The 16,849-nt window shown below is 36.0% G+C and overlaps 1 protein-coding gene across 5 annotated transcripts in view; it reads left to right on the top strand.

Moving 5' to 3' along the window:
* The window catches only part of RYR2 (ryanodine receptor 2), an 828,134-nt gene that overhangs the window by 434,299 nt on the left and 376,986 nt on the right, over window positions 1-16,849 (top strand). For all 5 annotated transcript variants that reach the window (XM_036753924.1, XM_036753927.1, XM_036753925.1 and 2 more), the window contains one exon: window positions 655-758. In XM_036753924.1, the coding sequence (XP_036609819.1) occupies window positions 655-758 (104 nt within the window). The remainder of the gene's footprint in view (window positions 1-654; window positions 759-16,849) is intronic.

Genomic DNA, 16,849 nt, shown 5'->3' with positions numbered 1-16,849 from the left:
CCAAGTGAAATGAGCAGAGTAAGAACAATTTATATAGTAATAGCAATTTTGTAAAGATAATCAACTTTGAGGACTTAGTAACTCTGCCAGCATGATGACCTACCACAGTTTCAAAGGGCTTATGATGAAACATACTATTCACATACTATGCTAATGGATTCACAGTATAGATTGAAGCATATTTCTTCTTTTCTTTTTTCCCTTCCTTCCTTCCTTCCTTCCTTCCTTCTTTCCTTTCTTAAGTGGCAAATAGAAAAATATTTTTTGTGTTACTATATGTATTTGTAGTGGGTTTTGTTTTTCTTGCCTTCTCAAAGAGCTAGAAAGGGAGAAAGTAGAGGGAAAGAGTTTGTAACTGAAAAAAATAAAATTTAAAAACAAAAACAGTACTGTGAATAAATAGAAACTGAAGCTCCAAAAGATTGATAAGCTTATTTAAAAAGGTGGGAGTATAAATTATGATGCCTGACATAAGTAGAAAGTAAATGTTACACATCTACATAATCTTTCTGTAAAAACCATTGTAGACCTGGAATGGTGGTAGTTTTTACAATAACATTATTTTTGGACTATTTTCCCCCTTAAATTTTACATATTCCCTATCTTTGCTTTAAAATATTGAGGTAACTTATACTAACTACCTGTGTTTTTCAGGTCAGAGATGACAACAAGAGACAACACCCCTGCTTGGTAGAATTCTCTAAGCTTCCAGAACAGGAACGCAATTACAATTTACAGATGTCCCTTGAGACCCTAAAGTAAGTTTCCTGCATGTTATATCCTATACTTGCATTATAAGAAAAAGGGGAAAAAAGTTATAACATAATTGCAGGTTTTTTGTTAGTTTATTGCTAATTCAGGTTTCACATGATCCATAGCAGGCTGGATAGGTAATGCATTTGACTTTAAACTTATTTATAAAACTAGATATTTTTTGAACAATCTTTTTTTAACCTTCCTGGTAAAGTTTTGTCAGTGTATCTTCTAATAAACTACTTGATTAACAGGTATGTTATCATGCAAGCACTTTTTAAACCACAAACTTTATATTAATATGAATTGCTTATATTATAAAAAGGATAATTTTCTTTTAATACACTTTATTTTCATAACAATTTCCTGTATATCATCCTCTCCTACCCAGTGATCCATCCCTTGTCATCATCATTGTCGCCACCACCACGAATCCCAGCAAACATTTATTAATCAGTTACCAGATACCAGGTACCAGGTACTGTGTGCTAAGTGCAAGGGATACAAAGAAAAGCAAAAACATGATCCCCATCCTCCAGGTACTCCTATTCTAAAGGAGGAGACAATGTGCAAAAAGCTATTTACATTTGAATATTATTTGTAACAAAAGAAAAAGAAATAAAAAAGGAAAAGGAAAAAAGACATATCAACCTTGACTAACAGAATATGCAGTATTCCACACTCATAGTTCTCCATCTCTGCAAATAAGGGAGGAAGTATATTTTATCATATCTTCTTTGAGTCTAAGCCTGGTAATTATAAAGATTTTTAGTTTCTTTTTCATTTTCTTTTTTTTTCAGAGGTATTTCTTTCCATTTATATTGTGGTTGTTACCATATATGTTGCTTTCATGATTCTGCTAACCTCATTTTGTGTTAGTTCACACGAGTCTTGACATGTTTCCCTGAAATCTTTGTATTCATCACTTCTTATGGCAGCAATAATTTCATTATATTTATATATCATAGCTTGCTTAGTTATTATTTATTTAATATATTTAGTTTTCAGCATTGATTTTCACAAGAGTTTGAATTACAAATTTTCTCCCCATTTCTACCCTCCCCCCCCACTCCAAGATGACATATATGCTGGTTGCCCTGTTCCCCAGTCAGCCCTCCCTTCTGTCATCCCACTCCCTTCCCATCCCCTTTTCCCTTCCTTTCTTGTAGGGCAAGATATATTTCTATCCCCCATTGCCTGTGTATCTTATTTTCTAGTTGCATGCAAGAACATTTTTTTTGAACATCTGTTTCTAAAACTTTGAGTTCCAAATTCTCTCCCCTCTTCCCTTCCCACCCACCCTCCCTAAGAAGTCAAGCAATTCAACATAGGCCACATGTGTATCATTATGTATAACCCTTCCACAATACTCATGTTGTGAAAGACTAACTATATTTTGCTCCTTCCTAACCTATCCACCTTTATTGAATTTTCTCCCTTGACCCTGTCCCCTTTCGAAAGTGTTGGTTTTTGATTACCTCCACCCCCATCTGTCCTGCCTTCTATCATCCCCGCCTTTTTTTTATCTTCTTCCTTCTTCTTTCCTGTGGGGTAAGATACCCAATTGAGTATGTATGGTATTCCCTCCTCAGGTCAAATCTGATGAGATCAAGATTCACTCATTCCCCCCTCACCTGCCTTCTCTTCTCTTCCTAAAGAACTGCTTTTTCTTGCCACTTTTATGCAAGATAATTTACCCCATTCTATCTCTCCCTATCTCCCTCTCTCAATACATTCCTCTCTCATCCCTTAATTTGATTTTATTTCCTTTAGATATCTTCCCTTCATCTTCAACTCACCCTGTGCCCGCTCTCTCTCTCTCTGTATATATATATAATATATATGTATATATACACACACATACATATATACATACATACACATTCACTTATACATATATATACATAAACATATATATATGCATATTCCCTTCACACTGAGGTCTCATGAATCATACACATCATCTTTCCATGTAGGAATGTAAACAAAACAGTTCAACTTTAGTAAGTCCCTTGCAATTTCTTTTTCTTGTTCTTTTTCTTGATTCCCTTTCCATGCTTCTCTTGATTCTTGTGTTTGAAAATCAAATTTTCTATTCAGTTCTGGTCTTTTCACTGAGAAAGCTTGAAAGTCCTCTATTTTATTGAAAATCCATATTTTGCCTTGGAGCATGATACTCAGTTTTGCTGGGTAGGTGATTCTTGGTTTTAATCCTAGCTCCATTGACCTCTGGAATATCATATTCCAAGCCCTTTGATCTCTTAGTGTAGGAGCTGCCAGATCTTGGATTATTCTGATTATGTTTCCACAATACTCAAATTGTTTCTTTCTGGCTGCTTACAGTATTTTCTCCTTGATCTGGGAACTCTGGAGTTTGGTAACAATATTCCTAGGAGATTTCTTTTTGGGATCTATTTGAGGAGGCGATTGATGGATTTTTTCAATTTCTGTTTTGCCCTGTGGCTTTAGAACATCAGGGCAGTTCTTCTTGATAATTTCTTGATAGATGATATCTAGGCTCTTTTTCTGATTGTGGCTTTCAGGTAGTCCAATAATTTTTAAATTATCTCTCCTGGATCTATTTTCCAAGTCAGTTGTTTTTCCAATGAGATATTTCACATTGTCTTCCATTTTTTCATTGCTTTGGTTCTGTTTTATAATATCTTGATTTCTCATCAAGTCACTAGCTTCCACTTGCTCCAATCTAATTTTGAAAGTACTATTTTCTTTAGTGGTCTTTTGGACCTCCTTTTCCATTTGGCTAATTCTGCCTTTCAAGGCATTCTTCTCCTCATTGGCTTTTTGGAGCTCTTTTGCCATTTGAGTTAGTCTATTTTTTAAGGTGTTGTTTCCTTCAGTGTATTTTTCAGTATTTTTTTGGGTCTCCTTTAGCAAGTCATTGACTTGTTTTTCATGGTTTTCTCGCATCCTTCTCATTTCTCTTCCCAATTTTTCCTCTACTTCTCTAACTTGCTTTTCCAAATGCTTTTTGAGCTCTTCCATGGCCTGGAACCAGTTCATGTTTTTCTTGGAGGCTTTTGTTGTAGGCTCTTTGACTTTGTTAACTTCTTCTGTCTGTATGTTTTGGTCTTCTTTGTCACCAAAAAAGAATCCAAAGTCTGAGACTGAATCTGGGTGTGTTTTTGCTGCCTGGCCATATTCCCAGCCAACTAACTTGACCCTTGAATTTTTCAGTGGGGTATGACTGCTTTTAGAGTTCAGAGAACTATGTTCCAAGCTTGGGCGGATGCACTGCCACAGCAGCACTCCTCCTTGCCCAAGAACCCCCAACCCAGACTGGACTTAGATCTTCAGCAGGGTCTTCACTCCTGCTCTGATCTGCCACTTAATTCCTCCCACCAGGTGGGCCTGGGGCCAGAAGGAACTGCAGCTGTACTTCTGTAGCTGCCCCACCTCTGCTGCCCTGGGGGCGGTAGCCGAACCCCAAATTCCTTCCACTCCTGCAGCTTTTCTCACTAACCTTCTCTGCTGTCTTTGGTGTTTGTGGGTTGAGAAGTCTGGTAACTGCTGCAGCTCACTGATTCAGGGCACTAGGGCATGATCCGCCCAGCTCCTGGTCTGGTTGGTCCGTGCTGCTCACGTTGGGCTTGGCTGGGCTCGGCTCCCCTCCGCTCCCCTCTGCTCCCAGCTCCGTGCAGGATAGACCTCACCCAGAGAACATCTAGGCTTCCTGGCCTGGGTCTCTGTTCCCTCTGCTGTTTTGTGGGTTCTGCAGTTCTAGAATTGGTTCAGAGCCACTTTTTATAGGTTTTTGGAGGGACTTGGCAGGGAGCTCACGCTATTCCTTGCTTTCCAGCCGCCATCTTGGCTCCTCCCTGCTTAGTTATTATTTAATCAGTGGGATTTACTAAGTTTCCCAAATTTTTACTACAACAAAAACTTTATAATAAATGTTTTGATGAGTATTTCTTTCTGTCTGTGTCCTCCTCATGATATACACTTAGCAGTGAGAACTCTGGGTCAACGGATAAAAACATTTTTGAAACTTTCTTAGCATAATTCCAAATTATTATCCAGAATGGTTGGGCTAATTCAAAGTTCTATCTATAGTGTGTCAGTATGATTATCTTTCCACAGGGTTGGGTTTTTATTTCTCATTTCTCTTATTAGGATGTGAAGCTATTTGAAAGACTAATTTTCAAACATCTTGCAAAATGACATTGTGAAGTGTGCCAAATTGTTTTGTGCATGTTACAATGATATTAGGTGATAAAATATTTGAAATTGAGAAAAGGCAAGAAAATATTCTTGATAGATATGTCAAGATGTGTAATAATTTTTTTCTTTATCCATAAAGCCTTGTAGGTACGTGACCTTAAGGTACAGATGGCTTACTTTATCCAGCTAGGTTAATATCTTGAAATTTTTTTTAGATGAAGTAAGTATACAGTGTAAACTTTTTATTTGGTTAACCTATGAAGTCAGTTCTATGGAGGATGGTTAATTTGAGACTTGCATTATTACACATTTACATGTTAATTAAATATTGTTTTTACTCCTCTTTCTTGCCAAACTTCTAGAAAGTAATCTTTAGTGTTTCTTCCTTAATTTACTCACTGTCCTGTCATTGAACTACCTGCATTCTGCCTTTTTTCCCCTGGTTTTTTTTTTTTTACTGAAATTGTTTTCTTCTAAGCAATCAATGTCTACTTAATTGGTAAATATAATGGAGTTCTTTCCATTGAACTTTCTGTTGTACTTAACATTATTCACTATCTTCTGCTCTTTAATATTCTTGTATTACACAGCTTCTACAAAATTATTCTTGCATCTTTTCCTTTCACATGCTTCCTAAGTGTGCACACTTCCTTCACCCTTTTCTTTTTATGCGTTATTCATATTAATTGATTCAGTTATCACCTCTGTGCAAATGATTCCCACATTTTGGTTCTTCTATGATCTGACTTATGAGCTACATTTGAGATAGACCTTGGAATGCAAGGGTCTATATGTGCTGCTCTTTAATCCCACTATTTTTTCCGTTAAAAATATAGTTATTAAAATGAAATAGAAATACATTAAATTCACTGTGTTCAAGTCCTATTTAACCTCTCAGTGCTCTAGGAGGTAATGCTGAGGCTAAAAATTTAAGAGATATCAAATTGATTGATCGGTATAGGGAGTTTTTTTTTAATCTAGAAGTTTCATCTGCCAATCAAATCATATGTTCAGTCCCTATCCCTATCTTTGTAAGATGGGAACTGACATAAATGAAAGCAGTATAATGTATTGTTGTTTAATTGATAAAAGCTCAGTTCCTAAGAAATTCAAATTGATTACCCTTAGGTCTTTTATTCTCTAAGTTCGTACTCAGCTTTTAATTAAACTGAGTCCAAATGTTGAAATGCCACATTAAAGTTTCCTTGCCACAAATAACATAATGTATAGGAGGCACCTTAACATGCTTTTGGAAAAAAACAAAGAAAACTTAGTCCTACCCTCAAGGAACTCTAAATTACTAGGAGAACTAATTACTAAATTTAAAAAAAAAATTCATAGCATAATTTATTGTTTTTCTTCAGCAAGCAGCATAGATCTCTTCTCATTACTTCATGTTTTCTTTTTTCTTGTAAATGTCTTCCAATAGCCACTTAGTAGTCACTACTTTGCCCCAAAATAATCATAATTTTTAAGGCACCAGTTTTTTTCTTGTGAATGACTTAGCATTTTAGAGAGAATTGTTATTTGTTTATTTTAAAGAACCATATGCTGTGTTAACTGAGACATTAAATAAAACGCCTAGGCTCACAACACCATAATGTAGCAGTTGAAACCCAGGTCATCTGCCAGTCTGCCTCTCTAATTTAACTAGTTGTTATATGTATACGTATCAAGAGGTTATAAAGCATTTTCAGTAAAACAACTCCATAAGATAGGTAGTACAAGTTAAAATATTGGCCCCAAGCTCAATTACATAAATGAGGAAGCATATACTTAAGAAAGAAACCATCAAAAAATCAATTTTTAAAAACATATTGTCTGAATTTTTTTGTTATTTTGATATCTTTATTGTGAAATTTACATATTTTGTTATATTTTAAAATTCATGTACAATCTATTTTCATTATTTCTCCCTGTTCCTGTAAATGTTGCTTTTCTGAATTATACACTAAGCAGCTTTTAGTTCCCAGTGTCCCTACTTGAAAAGCAATTTTTTTAGAAATAAAGTATCATGTCAATGTTCCATTTGAGGTTAATTTATCTTACTTATGAATTATATACCCTTTAAAATATAGTGTGATTTTATTCAGACAAAATATATACATAAGAATCAGCCTGTACAAGATTGGTTATGTGACCAGTAAGAGGACAAGACATTTTTCTGAGTTTCCATTAACTCATGCCTCCCTTCAAAAAAAGGAATAATGCACCTGAGTAGGGCAATTATAGTTATTTCCACAAGATAAGAAAGTTAGAAGCCCAATAAGGTACAAACTTTATGAATTAACAGTGGATAACACTAATTATCTTGTTCACTCAGCACTTCCAGTCTGAGTGATCCAGGAGGGCACAGAAATGATCGTACTAGGATCTATTCACGGATTTCCCTCATATTGCAGTATCCAAAGAACAGGCTTCCCCTGTCTTGCTCTCAGTATTCTGGAATAATAAGCAGCAGATTTCAACTCTGCCTAGGCACTTGTATAAAAAGGAGAGGCATAGGAGGAAGTGTTCTTGTTTTTTGCTTGAGGTGAGTGTCTGTTTAGAACACCTATTCTACGCTCCCCAACCCCCAAGCCTACGAAAAGCAACAGACATTGATAGCCCCGAAAAAGAACAACAAAAATAAGTAAATAAAAGGTCACAGGACCAGTGGGCAAGGCTACACCAGGCCTGAAGGAAAGGGGACTGGAATCCAGCAGCTGGGACCATCCTGACTCCTCTAGAAGCTACTTGGGGGCAAAGATTGGGGCTAAAGAAAAATAAATTTCCCCACTTGAAAGTAAGCTAAGATAATATTTAGATCTAGGTGCAGGGGTGAACCCATCATCAAAGAGAAAGGTATCAGAAAATGAGCAACGGAGGAAATAAAAAATGGACTAGAAAGGACTAAAACTCTCAATTTCAGGAAGAAGAAAGTTCAGTTAAAGCATACAAACAGCAACCAGGGCATACTAAAATTAGAAGAGAAAATGAGTACCAAGATATCTTAAAGATTGCATAAATCTCCAAATAAATATTTAAAGACTAAGTAGAATAAAAACCTGGTGAACCAGAGGTAGATTTCCAAGAAAGCATGGCACTATAGCAGGGTGTTTCTACATGGTTCAAGAGACAAATCAAAATCTTGAGAGAAGAATTTATATGAAAACGGATAGCAGAATGTATGCTCTATAGAGGAGCAATGATAGCAAAATAGGGAAAAGCAAATGAACAATCAGCAACAACAACAACAAAAAAAACCAACTTGAATCCATGATGGAAAATCTCTCCAAAGAAGTGAGTGGACAACAAATTTGGAAAACAAATATACTCCATTGAAGGACAATCTAGAAGAAGAAAAGCAAAGATCAATGATGTTAAAATAACACATGCTTTCAATAAATGCAAAACACATTGATCTCAGAGACAAGATGCATAGAAAGAACTTAAGGACCATAGGCCTCCAAGAAGAAGATTATTAATCTAAAAAGATAGGCACAATATTTCAAAATATATATATATTTGTATACATATATATGTGTGTGTGTGTGTGTGTGTGTGTGTGTGTGTGTGTGTGTGTGTGTGTGTGTGTGTAAGAAGCTTCCCAGAACTTTCTGAATTCAGAAAACAAATCACTAATTGAAAAAATCCACATATTACCTCTAAAAAGGAGAAAAATCCTCTGCTTCATAATTTTTACTTTTAATTTTTTTCTTTTTACATTAATTTATTTTAAACTTAAATATACAATAAGAAAAGAAAAAGAAACATAAACTTAAATACAAAATAAGAAAAGAAAAAAAAAGCATTTTCATGTGCACAGCAGAACATAAGAGAGGCTTCATGATATACAGCAATTAATTTCCATTTCAAGAAAGCTTGTATAATAAATACTATGCATTGTATTCAGAGCTGTCCATCTTTTCTTTGCCTTCTTGTGAGTTTTCTTTTGTCTGCTATGTACTTTTTACTTTGTTCTTTTTCCCCCTCTCTTCCTTCCCTGCCAGGCTACAATTAAGTGCAGATGTAATATATGTGTGTGTATATATGTATGCGTGTATATATATGTATATATGCATGTACACACATAATTTTACGTACATACATATATACACATACATATACTTACATAGATATCTATAATCTTACCCATAGACATATGCATCTATGTAAAACTGTACTATACTTGTTTGCCCTCTCTTTTTTGAGGGTAGATAACCTCTTCTGTCATAAGTTCAAGTCTTTCCATGTTTTTCTAGGTCCACCACTTAAATTATTTAGATCTAACTTTATTTGCATAAATAGTGTTTTATGTTTATGTTCATATAGTTTCTGTATCTCTTTTGGCAGGTATGCTCTCAGGTATTTTATATTGTCTAGTTATTTTAAATTTTCTAAAACAATATTAAATAATATGGCTGACACATGGGGTAGTTTTCCTATTTTTCTTTTTTTTTTGGAGGGGGGAAGGCAGGGCAATTGGGGTCAAGTGACTTGACCAAAGTCACACAGCTAGAAAGCATGTCAAGTGTCTGAGGCCAGGTTTGAACTCAGGTCCTCCTGACTCCAGGGCTGGTGCTATTTTTCTCTTTTGATTAAATCTATTTTAGCTTTAATTTTGTCTGAAATCATGATTACTACTCCCACTTTTTTAATATAATAAATTCTACTCCTGACCTTTATTTTATGTTTGTGTGTATCTCTCATTTTTATAGCATTTCCTGAAAGCAATATATTTGAATTCAAATTTTTAATCTGCTATCACTTTCCATTTTGTGGGTAAATTCGTCCATTCACATTCTAAGCTATAATTACTTGTTATATATTTTTCTCCTTCCTATTTTTCCTCGCTACTCTTCTCACCCTATTCCTGTCCCTCCTCACTCCTCTGCATCACTTCTACCCATTACCTTGCCCACCTATTTCTTAATCTACCCACCCCCTCCAAGAATCCCTCCCTTATCTTCTCTCCCACCTTCTCCCCTTGCCCTCTTATCTCTTTCTGAACATAGAAGACTTTTATACCCTTCCAGATATATATATATATGTATATATATACATATACACACACACACACACACACACACACACACACACACATATATATGTTGTTTTCCCTTTAACCCATTCCTGATGAGAGTAAGGTTTCAGCACTACCTACCCTCCCCCCACTAGCATCTTTTGTATCAATTTTTATTTTTGCCCCATTTGTATGAGATAATTGCTCCTTTTTATCTCTTCCTACACTGTTTTATTATTTTTTAAAATCACTCTATCATACTTAGCTCAGCCTAAGCTTTTCTTTCAAATTACCTAAATAAAAAATTACATTTATAATAGAACTGATATTTTCTTATATAAGAAGTAAATGATTTTACCTTATTAAGTCCTTTATAATATTGGTCCTTAATGTTTGCTTTATATTTTTCCTGGATGTTATATGTCGAATTTTCCCTTAAGTTCTGCTGTTTTTGTCACAAATACATGAATGTCTTTCAGTTTGTTAAATGTCCATTTTTTTTCATTCAGGGTTATACTTAACTTTGCTGGGTAAGTTACCCTTGGTTATAACTCCAGTTCTTTTGCTCTTGAGATATAGTATTCCAAGACTTATGGTCCTTCAATGTAGAAGCTGTTAGCTCTTGTGTAATCCTTATTTTAGCTCCATAATACTTAAATTGGTTTCTTCTTGTTGCTTCCCATATTTTCTCCTTAACCTGGGAGCTTTGAAACTTGCTGTGATATTCCTGTAAGTTTTCTTCCTGGGATCTCTTTCAGGTGGTAAATAGTGGATTTTTTTATATTTCTGCTTTACCTTCTTGTTACAGAACTTCAGGGCAATTTTCCTTGATAATTTATTGTATTATTGTACCAAGACTCTTTTTTTTTAATCATACTTTTCAGGCAGTCCGACTATTCTTGCATTATTTCTCCTTGATCTGTTCTCAAGATCAATTGGTTTTCTGATGAGATGTTTCATGTTCCCTTCTATTTTTTCATTCTTTTGATTTTGTTTTATTATTTCTTAGTGTCTTAGAACATTATTAGGTTCCCTTTGTCCAATTCTAGTTTTTAAGGAACTATTTTCTTCCTTAAGTTTTTGGTTCTCTATTTCAAGTTGGTTGACTTTCTTTTCCTGATTTTCTTGAATTGTTCTTATTTTTACTAATTTTTCCTTGATCTCCCCTATTTGACTTTTAAAGTCCTTTTTAAGTTCTTCTAAGAAATCTTTTTTTATTTGGGACCATTCAATGTTTGTCATTGAAAAAGGAGTGGCCTTTTTAGCATTCTCTTCCTCTGAATATGAACCCAGATGTTCTCTGTCCCCATAGTAGCTGTCTATGGTTGGGTTCATTCTCCTTTGTTTGCTCATTTTTTTGTTTTATTTTATTTTTGCAACTATTAGTGTGATCAAGTTCTAGTCCCGAGGTATGGGCAGTAATGCCCCAAGCCTCAGTTTCTTCTTACTGTTATTTTCTTTCCCAGGGCTCAAACTTGAGCTCTCTTCTCCACTTCTAAGCCATGACTAGAGCCCCTGGTCACACTGTCCCACAAATAACAACTAACTAATTAAATAAATGTTGTATGGAGAGCAAGTGAGACACGCCACAGAGTATAATTTTTAAATGGAGAATTTATTAGCCAGCGACCATTCGGGATTCAACCCAAATCAAAATGGCCCTGAGTTGGGGTAAAGGAGTCATATTTATACAGAAAAACAGGGTGCAGTGGTTAATTATCTCTTGAAATTTACATATGTTATTTTAGCAGACTCAGCAAGCCTGTGTTATTTCACTTTTTATGACCATGATACAAGAAGAGGAACTTCCTTAATGGAATAGATTGTAAATACAACAAATCAGATAGCTGACAAAGTGTCAACTGAAATTACAGCCCCACAACATGTTCATAAAATATCAAGATAAGGCAAAGTCATATAATTCAAGATAATGTCTGGGGCTGAGGCCCTCATCCTTAATGGCCATAGACAGACCAAGGGATGCTCCAGCTGGGTTTGCTGACACAAGATAAAAACATCTCTGAGCATATATATATATCTGGAAGGGTATTAAAGTCTTCTATGTTCAGAAAGAGATAAGAGGGCAAGGGAAGAGGGTGGGAGAGAAGATAAGGGAGGGATTCTTGGAGGGGGAAGGCAGTCTCTTTGTTTCCTGAGCCTGTTAGCATCTGGCTTTTCCTTTGGTTAATTAGTCTACATTCCTTAGAACAGTCACGGGGCCCAGGGACATTTGCTGAAAGCCAAAATGGCAGGAACTACGTCCGTTTTTCTTATGCAAACCAGGGTTTTTAGTTGGGGGTTGGGGGCAGGGGTCTCCTTAGCAATAACTGATTTCTGCAGCACCACACTACTAACCCTATCCCTAACCCCAAATGTGCGCCCTGGCAAATGATCTTACTCTCCTGTGGTCCCTTTGGTGGCTGCAAACTACAACTGTCCTCTCTTCCCTGGAACTGAAACCAAGGACTCTGCAAGTGCCCACAGCCAGCAGGGTCCCTGGCCCTCTGCCACTGCACTCACCAGGTGTATGCTAGCTCTTTCTTCTTGCAGGCACAGCCTGGGATATATCTGATCAATGCAGCTATGCTTGGTGTCCCTTGACAGTGGAAGGTATATCAGTCTTCTTCTCAGAGGTCAGACCCCCACACTGTCCTTGAGATGAAAGTTTCTTAGGCTGAGGCTGCCTCACCACCCCAGCTGCCCCAGGGCTTGTTGTTTGTAGGTTCCACAGAGTTGACCTGGCAGTGTTTCTACTTTACTTAGGCAGAACCTCTCCCAGCTGGAGGTCAGGTCTTTCCTGTGGTCTTCTTAAGTTGCCTTAGGAGAACAACTTCTTTACCTTAACTTTTGTTTATGTCCCTCTAAATGTCCACACATTCCCTCTGAGACAATATTCTGTCTTTTTATGGAGGAAATTTGGAGACCAGAGAGTTTTCTGACCTACTCTGCCATCGTCCCAGAATCCTCTCTCCTCTTTAAACTCTTAAGACACGTAGTGATTAAATTTAACAATTTTGATGACAAACAGTAGCTCCTGCAAGTGTCAAGGAGAAAGACTTCACATACAAAGGAAAAAAATTTGAATAACAAAGCATTTTGCCCCCATCAGAAACCTCATAATGGAATGAAATAACATACTGTTGAAAAAAAAAAAAAAGAAAGGTGCTCATTAAAAAATGGCATACCCTTCAAATCTGAGCCTAATCAACTCTACAAAAAAAGGTGGATAGAGGTATCTGAAGCACTGTTGGAAGGAGAAAAAAACTGATATGAGCAAATTATTCACCTCATAAACCTCCCAAACTAAAGAACAAGAAGAAGTGTAAATGTTAAGTGCAACTACCACTGAAAGCATAACAGAACTACCACATCTGTAAAGATTATTAAAAGAAAAACAAAACGAAACAGCATGATCATTAAGAGATTTCTTTCTAAATTCCAAAAGGGGATAAAGTAGGAAATGTAATTGAAAGAAATAGAAATGACAGTGGAGGAGCATGCTTAAAACTCCATAGACTAAAACCCCCAAAATCCCCAACAAGGTAATCAATATTTTTGTGGTACTAAGTTGAAGTAATTGGAGTGTTTGTAAAAGGGGAACCAGGAGTTGGGAAATACAGGGGAATGTGGGATGTACCTTAATCAAGTCCATGATAAACAACAAAGGGAAGATAATTCCTCTAGCTTATTTACAAACACAGGGGCTAGCAAAGAATGGATGAGTTAACAAAGGGAGAGATTGAAAGCGATGAAAAGAAAGGAGGGAGCTCAATTCAGTGGGGGTAGGATATTAACTGAAGAAGTCTCCCATAAGGGGAAAGATACTTTGTAATGAGAAATAGTGATTTTGTAAAGGATCTAATTTGATGCTCAGGGAGATCAATTCCCTGAGCAAGTGCCGTACCTCTATGTCTAACATACTGACCCAGGAGAGGGAATCAGAACTTCCCGGGGCACCTGACATCCAGAAATGTGGTAAAGAATTAACCCAGAGAATTGAATGCTTGGCAGATCAGGAAAAGAAATCCTCATATGGTGGACAAAAGGTAGATTGGGCCAAATGAATGATTTGAGACCTGGGGAAATTTCTGCTGTAAGGCAATGCTTTATCTTGATTTCCTCCATCAACTATTGATACTTTAAAGAATAAAACACACATAAAAACTCCAAAGAAATTTAATTTATTAAATCAAAGAGAAAGAGAAACAAGAGAGAAAATCTAGATTTCAATAAGTTTCTGAAGAAAGCAGAGTTCAAAAACTTATGTCACCTTTTGAATGGGACCATGATAGAAAATACCTATTACTCAGAAACAATTAGAGCTTTCATAAATTTGACTGTCTGTTATGTTACAGAGGATTTGTAAATGTGAAAAGACAGAAATATTAAACACATCATTTACAGACCATAATACAATAAAAATAGTAACCAGTTCAGGGAATACAAACAAAAGGAAAACAAAATATAAGTTTTGGAATGCAGCTAAAGTAAATTTTCCTCTAAGGAAAATTATATCTCTAAAAAATACATTACAGAATAGAAGAGAAAATGATTAAATAATCTAATAGGCATTAAAAATTAGAAAACCAATAAATAAACACAAAATGAATACAAAAGAGGAAATCTTAAAAATTGGGAATGATAATTGGAAACCAAATGGTCTTTTAAAAGATAATAAAAATTGGCACACCCTTTCAATTCATTAGCATTTATTAAGCATCTATTATGTGCAAGGCACTATAAGAAAGAGGAAGACAGTCTCTGCCCTTAAGGAATTTACAATCTAAATCAAGAAGATAACACAAAAAAGGAAGCTGAAAAGCAGTGAAGCAGGAGGGACCAGGGAGTACCCAGTTTGGGGGCTTTTGTTCTGTGGAGTCCACCACCAAGTGGAGCTGCTGATCACGCTGAATCACGCTCACTCAAAAGAAGAGGGCAGAAAATAAATGAACAAAATCAGCAAATGAAGGAGGCAAAATCACAACAAAATCATTACAGTTTAGTTAACTCAACTAAAACACAAAAGAGAGTGTTACCTTCAAAAATATAACCTAAAATATAACCCAAAACTATAATCCAAACTACCAGAACTTCAAGTGGAAATCTTAAATAATCCAATCTCAGAAAAAGGAATAGAAATAATTGTAAAAGAAGTAGCAAAGAATAAACTCCTTATGGTAATGTATTTGTAGCAGAATTCTAGAAATTTAAAAAAAAACATACAAGTGCTATATGAATTCTTTTCAAAAATTGAGGAAAAAGCATTTATCTCCTTTTATGAGTTTAATACATAAACCAAGAAAGATGAAGCAAAGAAGAGCTATAGACCAATATCAATAATAAATATTGTTGGTAGAGCCAAAATGGTGAAGTAAAATGAGCACTTTTTTCCTGAGCTTTCCCAATGTTCCCTCTTTAAACAACCCTAAAAAGCATGTCAAATTGAATTCTAAGTGAAATAATCAAGAAAAAGGTCACAATGAATCATTTTTTTTTCCTAGCCCAGGACAGCTTAGGAGCACAGAACAAAAGGTCTGCGGACACCACAGTGGGGTTTGAGAGGGAATGTGGTATGGCAGAAGTGACACTAGCAATAGACTTTGGAGGCATATACATCAGCAGTTGAAGCCCCAGCAGCTCCAGGAGCACTCAGAACTCAGAGATGGGAAGAGGATAGAAGAACTGGTCAGAAAAAGATTACATAAGACTTTTGTGCTAGCACTGAGTACAGGACCAGGTACTATCTGGCAACTCCACTTTCCGTTACCCAGTTCTGGATCACACTTCCATGTGGAGAGGGGTAAATTGCAAGGATGCGGGGGCCTTGTATGGATTGCAGTTCTAGGGTAGAAGGGAGTTGTAGTCCTCAGGGAGCAGGAGCCTACTGGAATAAGGACAACGGAGCACACAAGGAGGGCAGTGACCAAATCCCTTCCTGTATCACACAACCTTGGAAGGACTAAAAACATAGAGATCTCCAGACCTAGTTCTGAAACAACAGGACATCAATACCTGAAGCTGAGGATAGCTGCCCCTACCCTACCTGTGAGATGTAAGCAGAGCCCAACTCTAGCATAAAGTCCAAAGGCAACAATAGGCTGGTAAAATGAGCAAACAACAACAGCAACAACAACAAAAGCCAGACCTCATAAAGCTTTGTGACAGGGAAGCTCAAGACACAAACTTAGAAGAAGACAATGACATAAAAGCATCTCCAGGCAAAGCCTCAAAGAAAAATGCGGACTGGACACAAACCTAACAACAATTCCTAGAGGAACTAAAGCAAGAAATAAAGACAGAGCAATAAAATTATTTTAAAAATCAAATAAGAATGGTAGAGGAAAATTGGGAAAATAAATGAGAGTAATGCAAGAAAATTATGAAAAGAAAAATTAACAGCTTGGTAAAAGAGGCACAAAAATACTAAGGAAAGTAACTCCTTAAAAGTTAGAATTGATCAAGTGGAAATGAATGGCTCCATGAGATTTTAAGAAACAGTAAGACAAAGCTGAAAGACTGAAAAATAGATTAAAAATATGAAATGTCATAGAAAAAAACAACTTGGAAAATAGATTAAAGAGAGATGAATTATGAATTATAAGAACTTAGCTACCTGAAAGCTATTATAAAAAAAAGAGCATGGGCATCTTATTTCAAGAAATTATAAAGGAAAACTTCTAGATATCTTAGGACCCTAGTGCAAAATAGAAACTGAATCAACTGATTACCTCCTGAAAGAGATCCCAGAATGAAACCCAGGAAATTATAGACAAATTCCAGAGCTCCTAGATCAAAGAGAAAATATTACTTGCAACCAGAAAGAAACAATACAAATACCATGGATTCAGGATCACACAAGATTTAGCAGATACTCCCTTAACTTCTATTTGCCTCAGTTCCTTGTCTGTAAAT

The sequence above is a fragment of the Trichosurus vulpecula genome, chromosome 4, assembly GCF_011100635.1.
Source record: "Trichosurus vulpecula isolate mTriVul1 chromosome 4, mTriVul1.pri, whole genome shotgun sequence".
Classification (NCBI taxonomy): domain Eukaryota; kingdom Metazoa; phylum Chordata; class Mammalia; order Diprotodontia; family Phalangeridae; genus Trichosurus; species Trichosurus vulpecula.
Note: the sequence above shows the minus strand (reverse complement) of the source record. Positions and strands in the feature narration are given on the sequence as shown.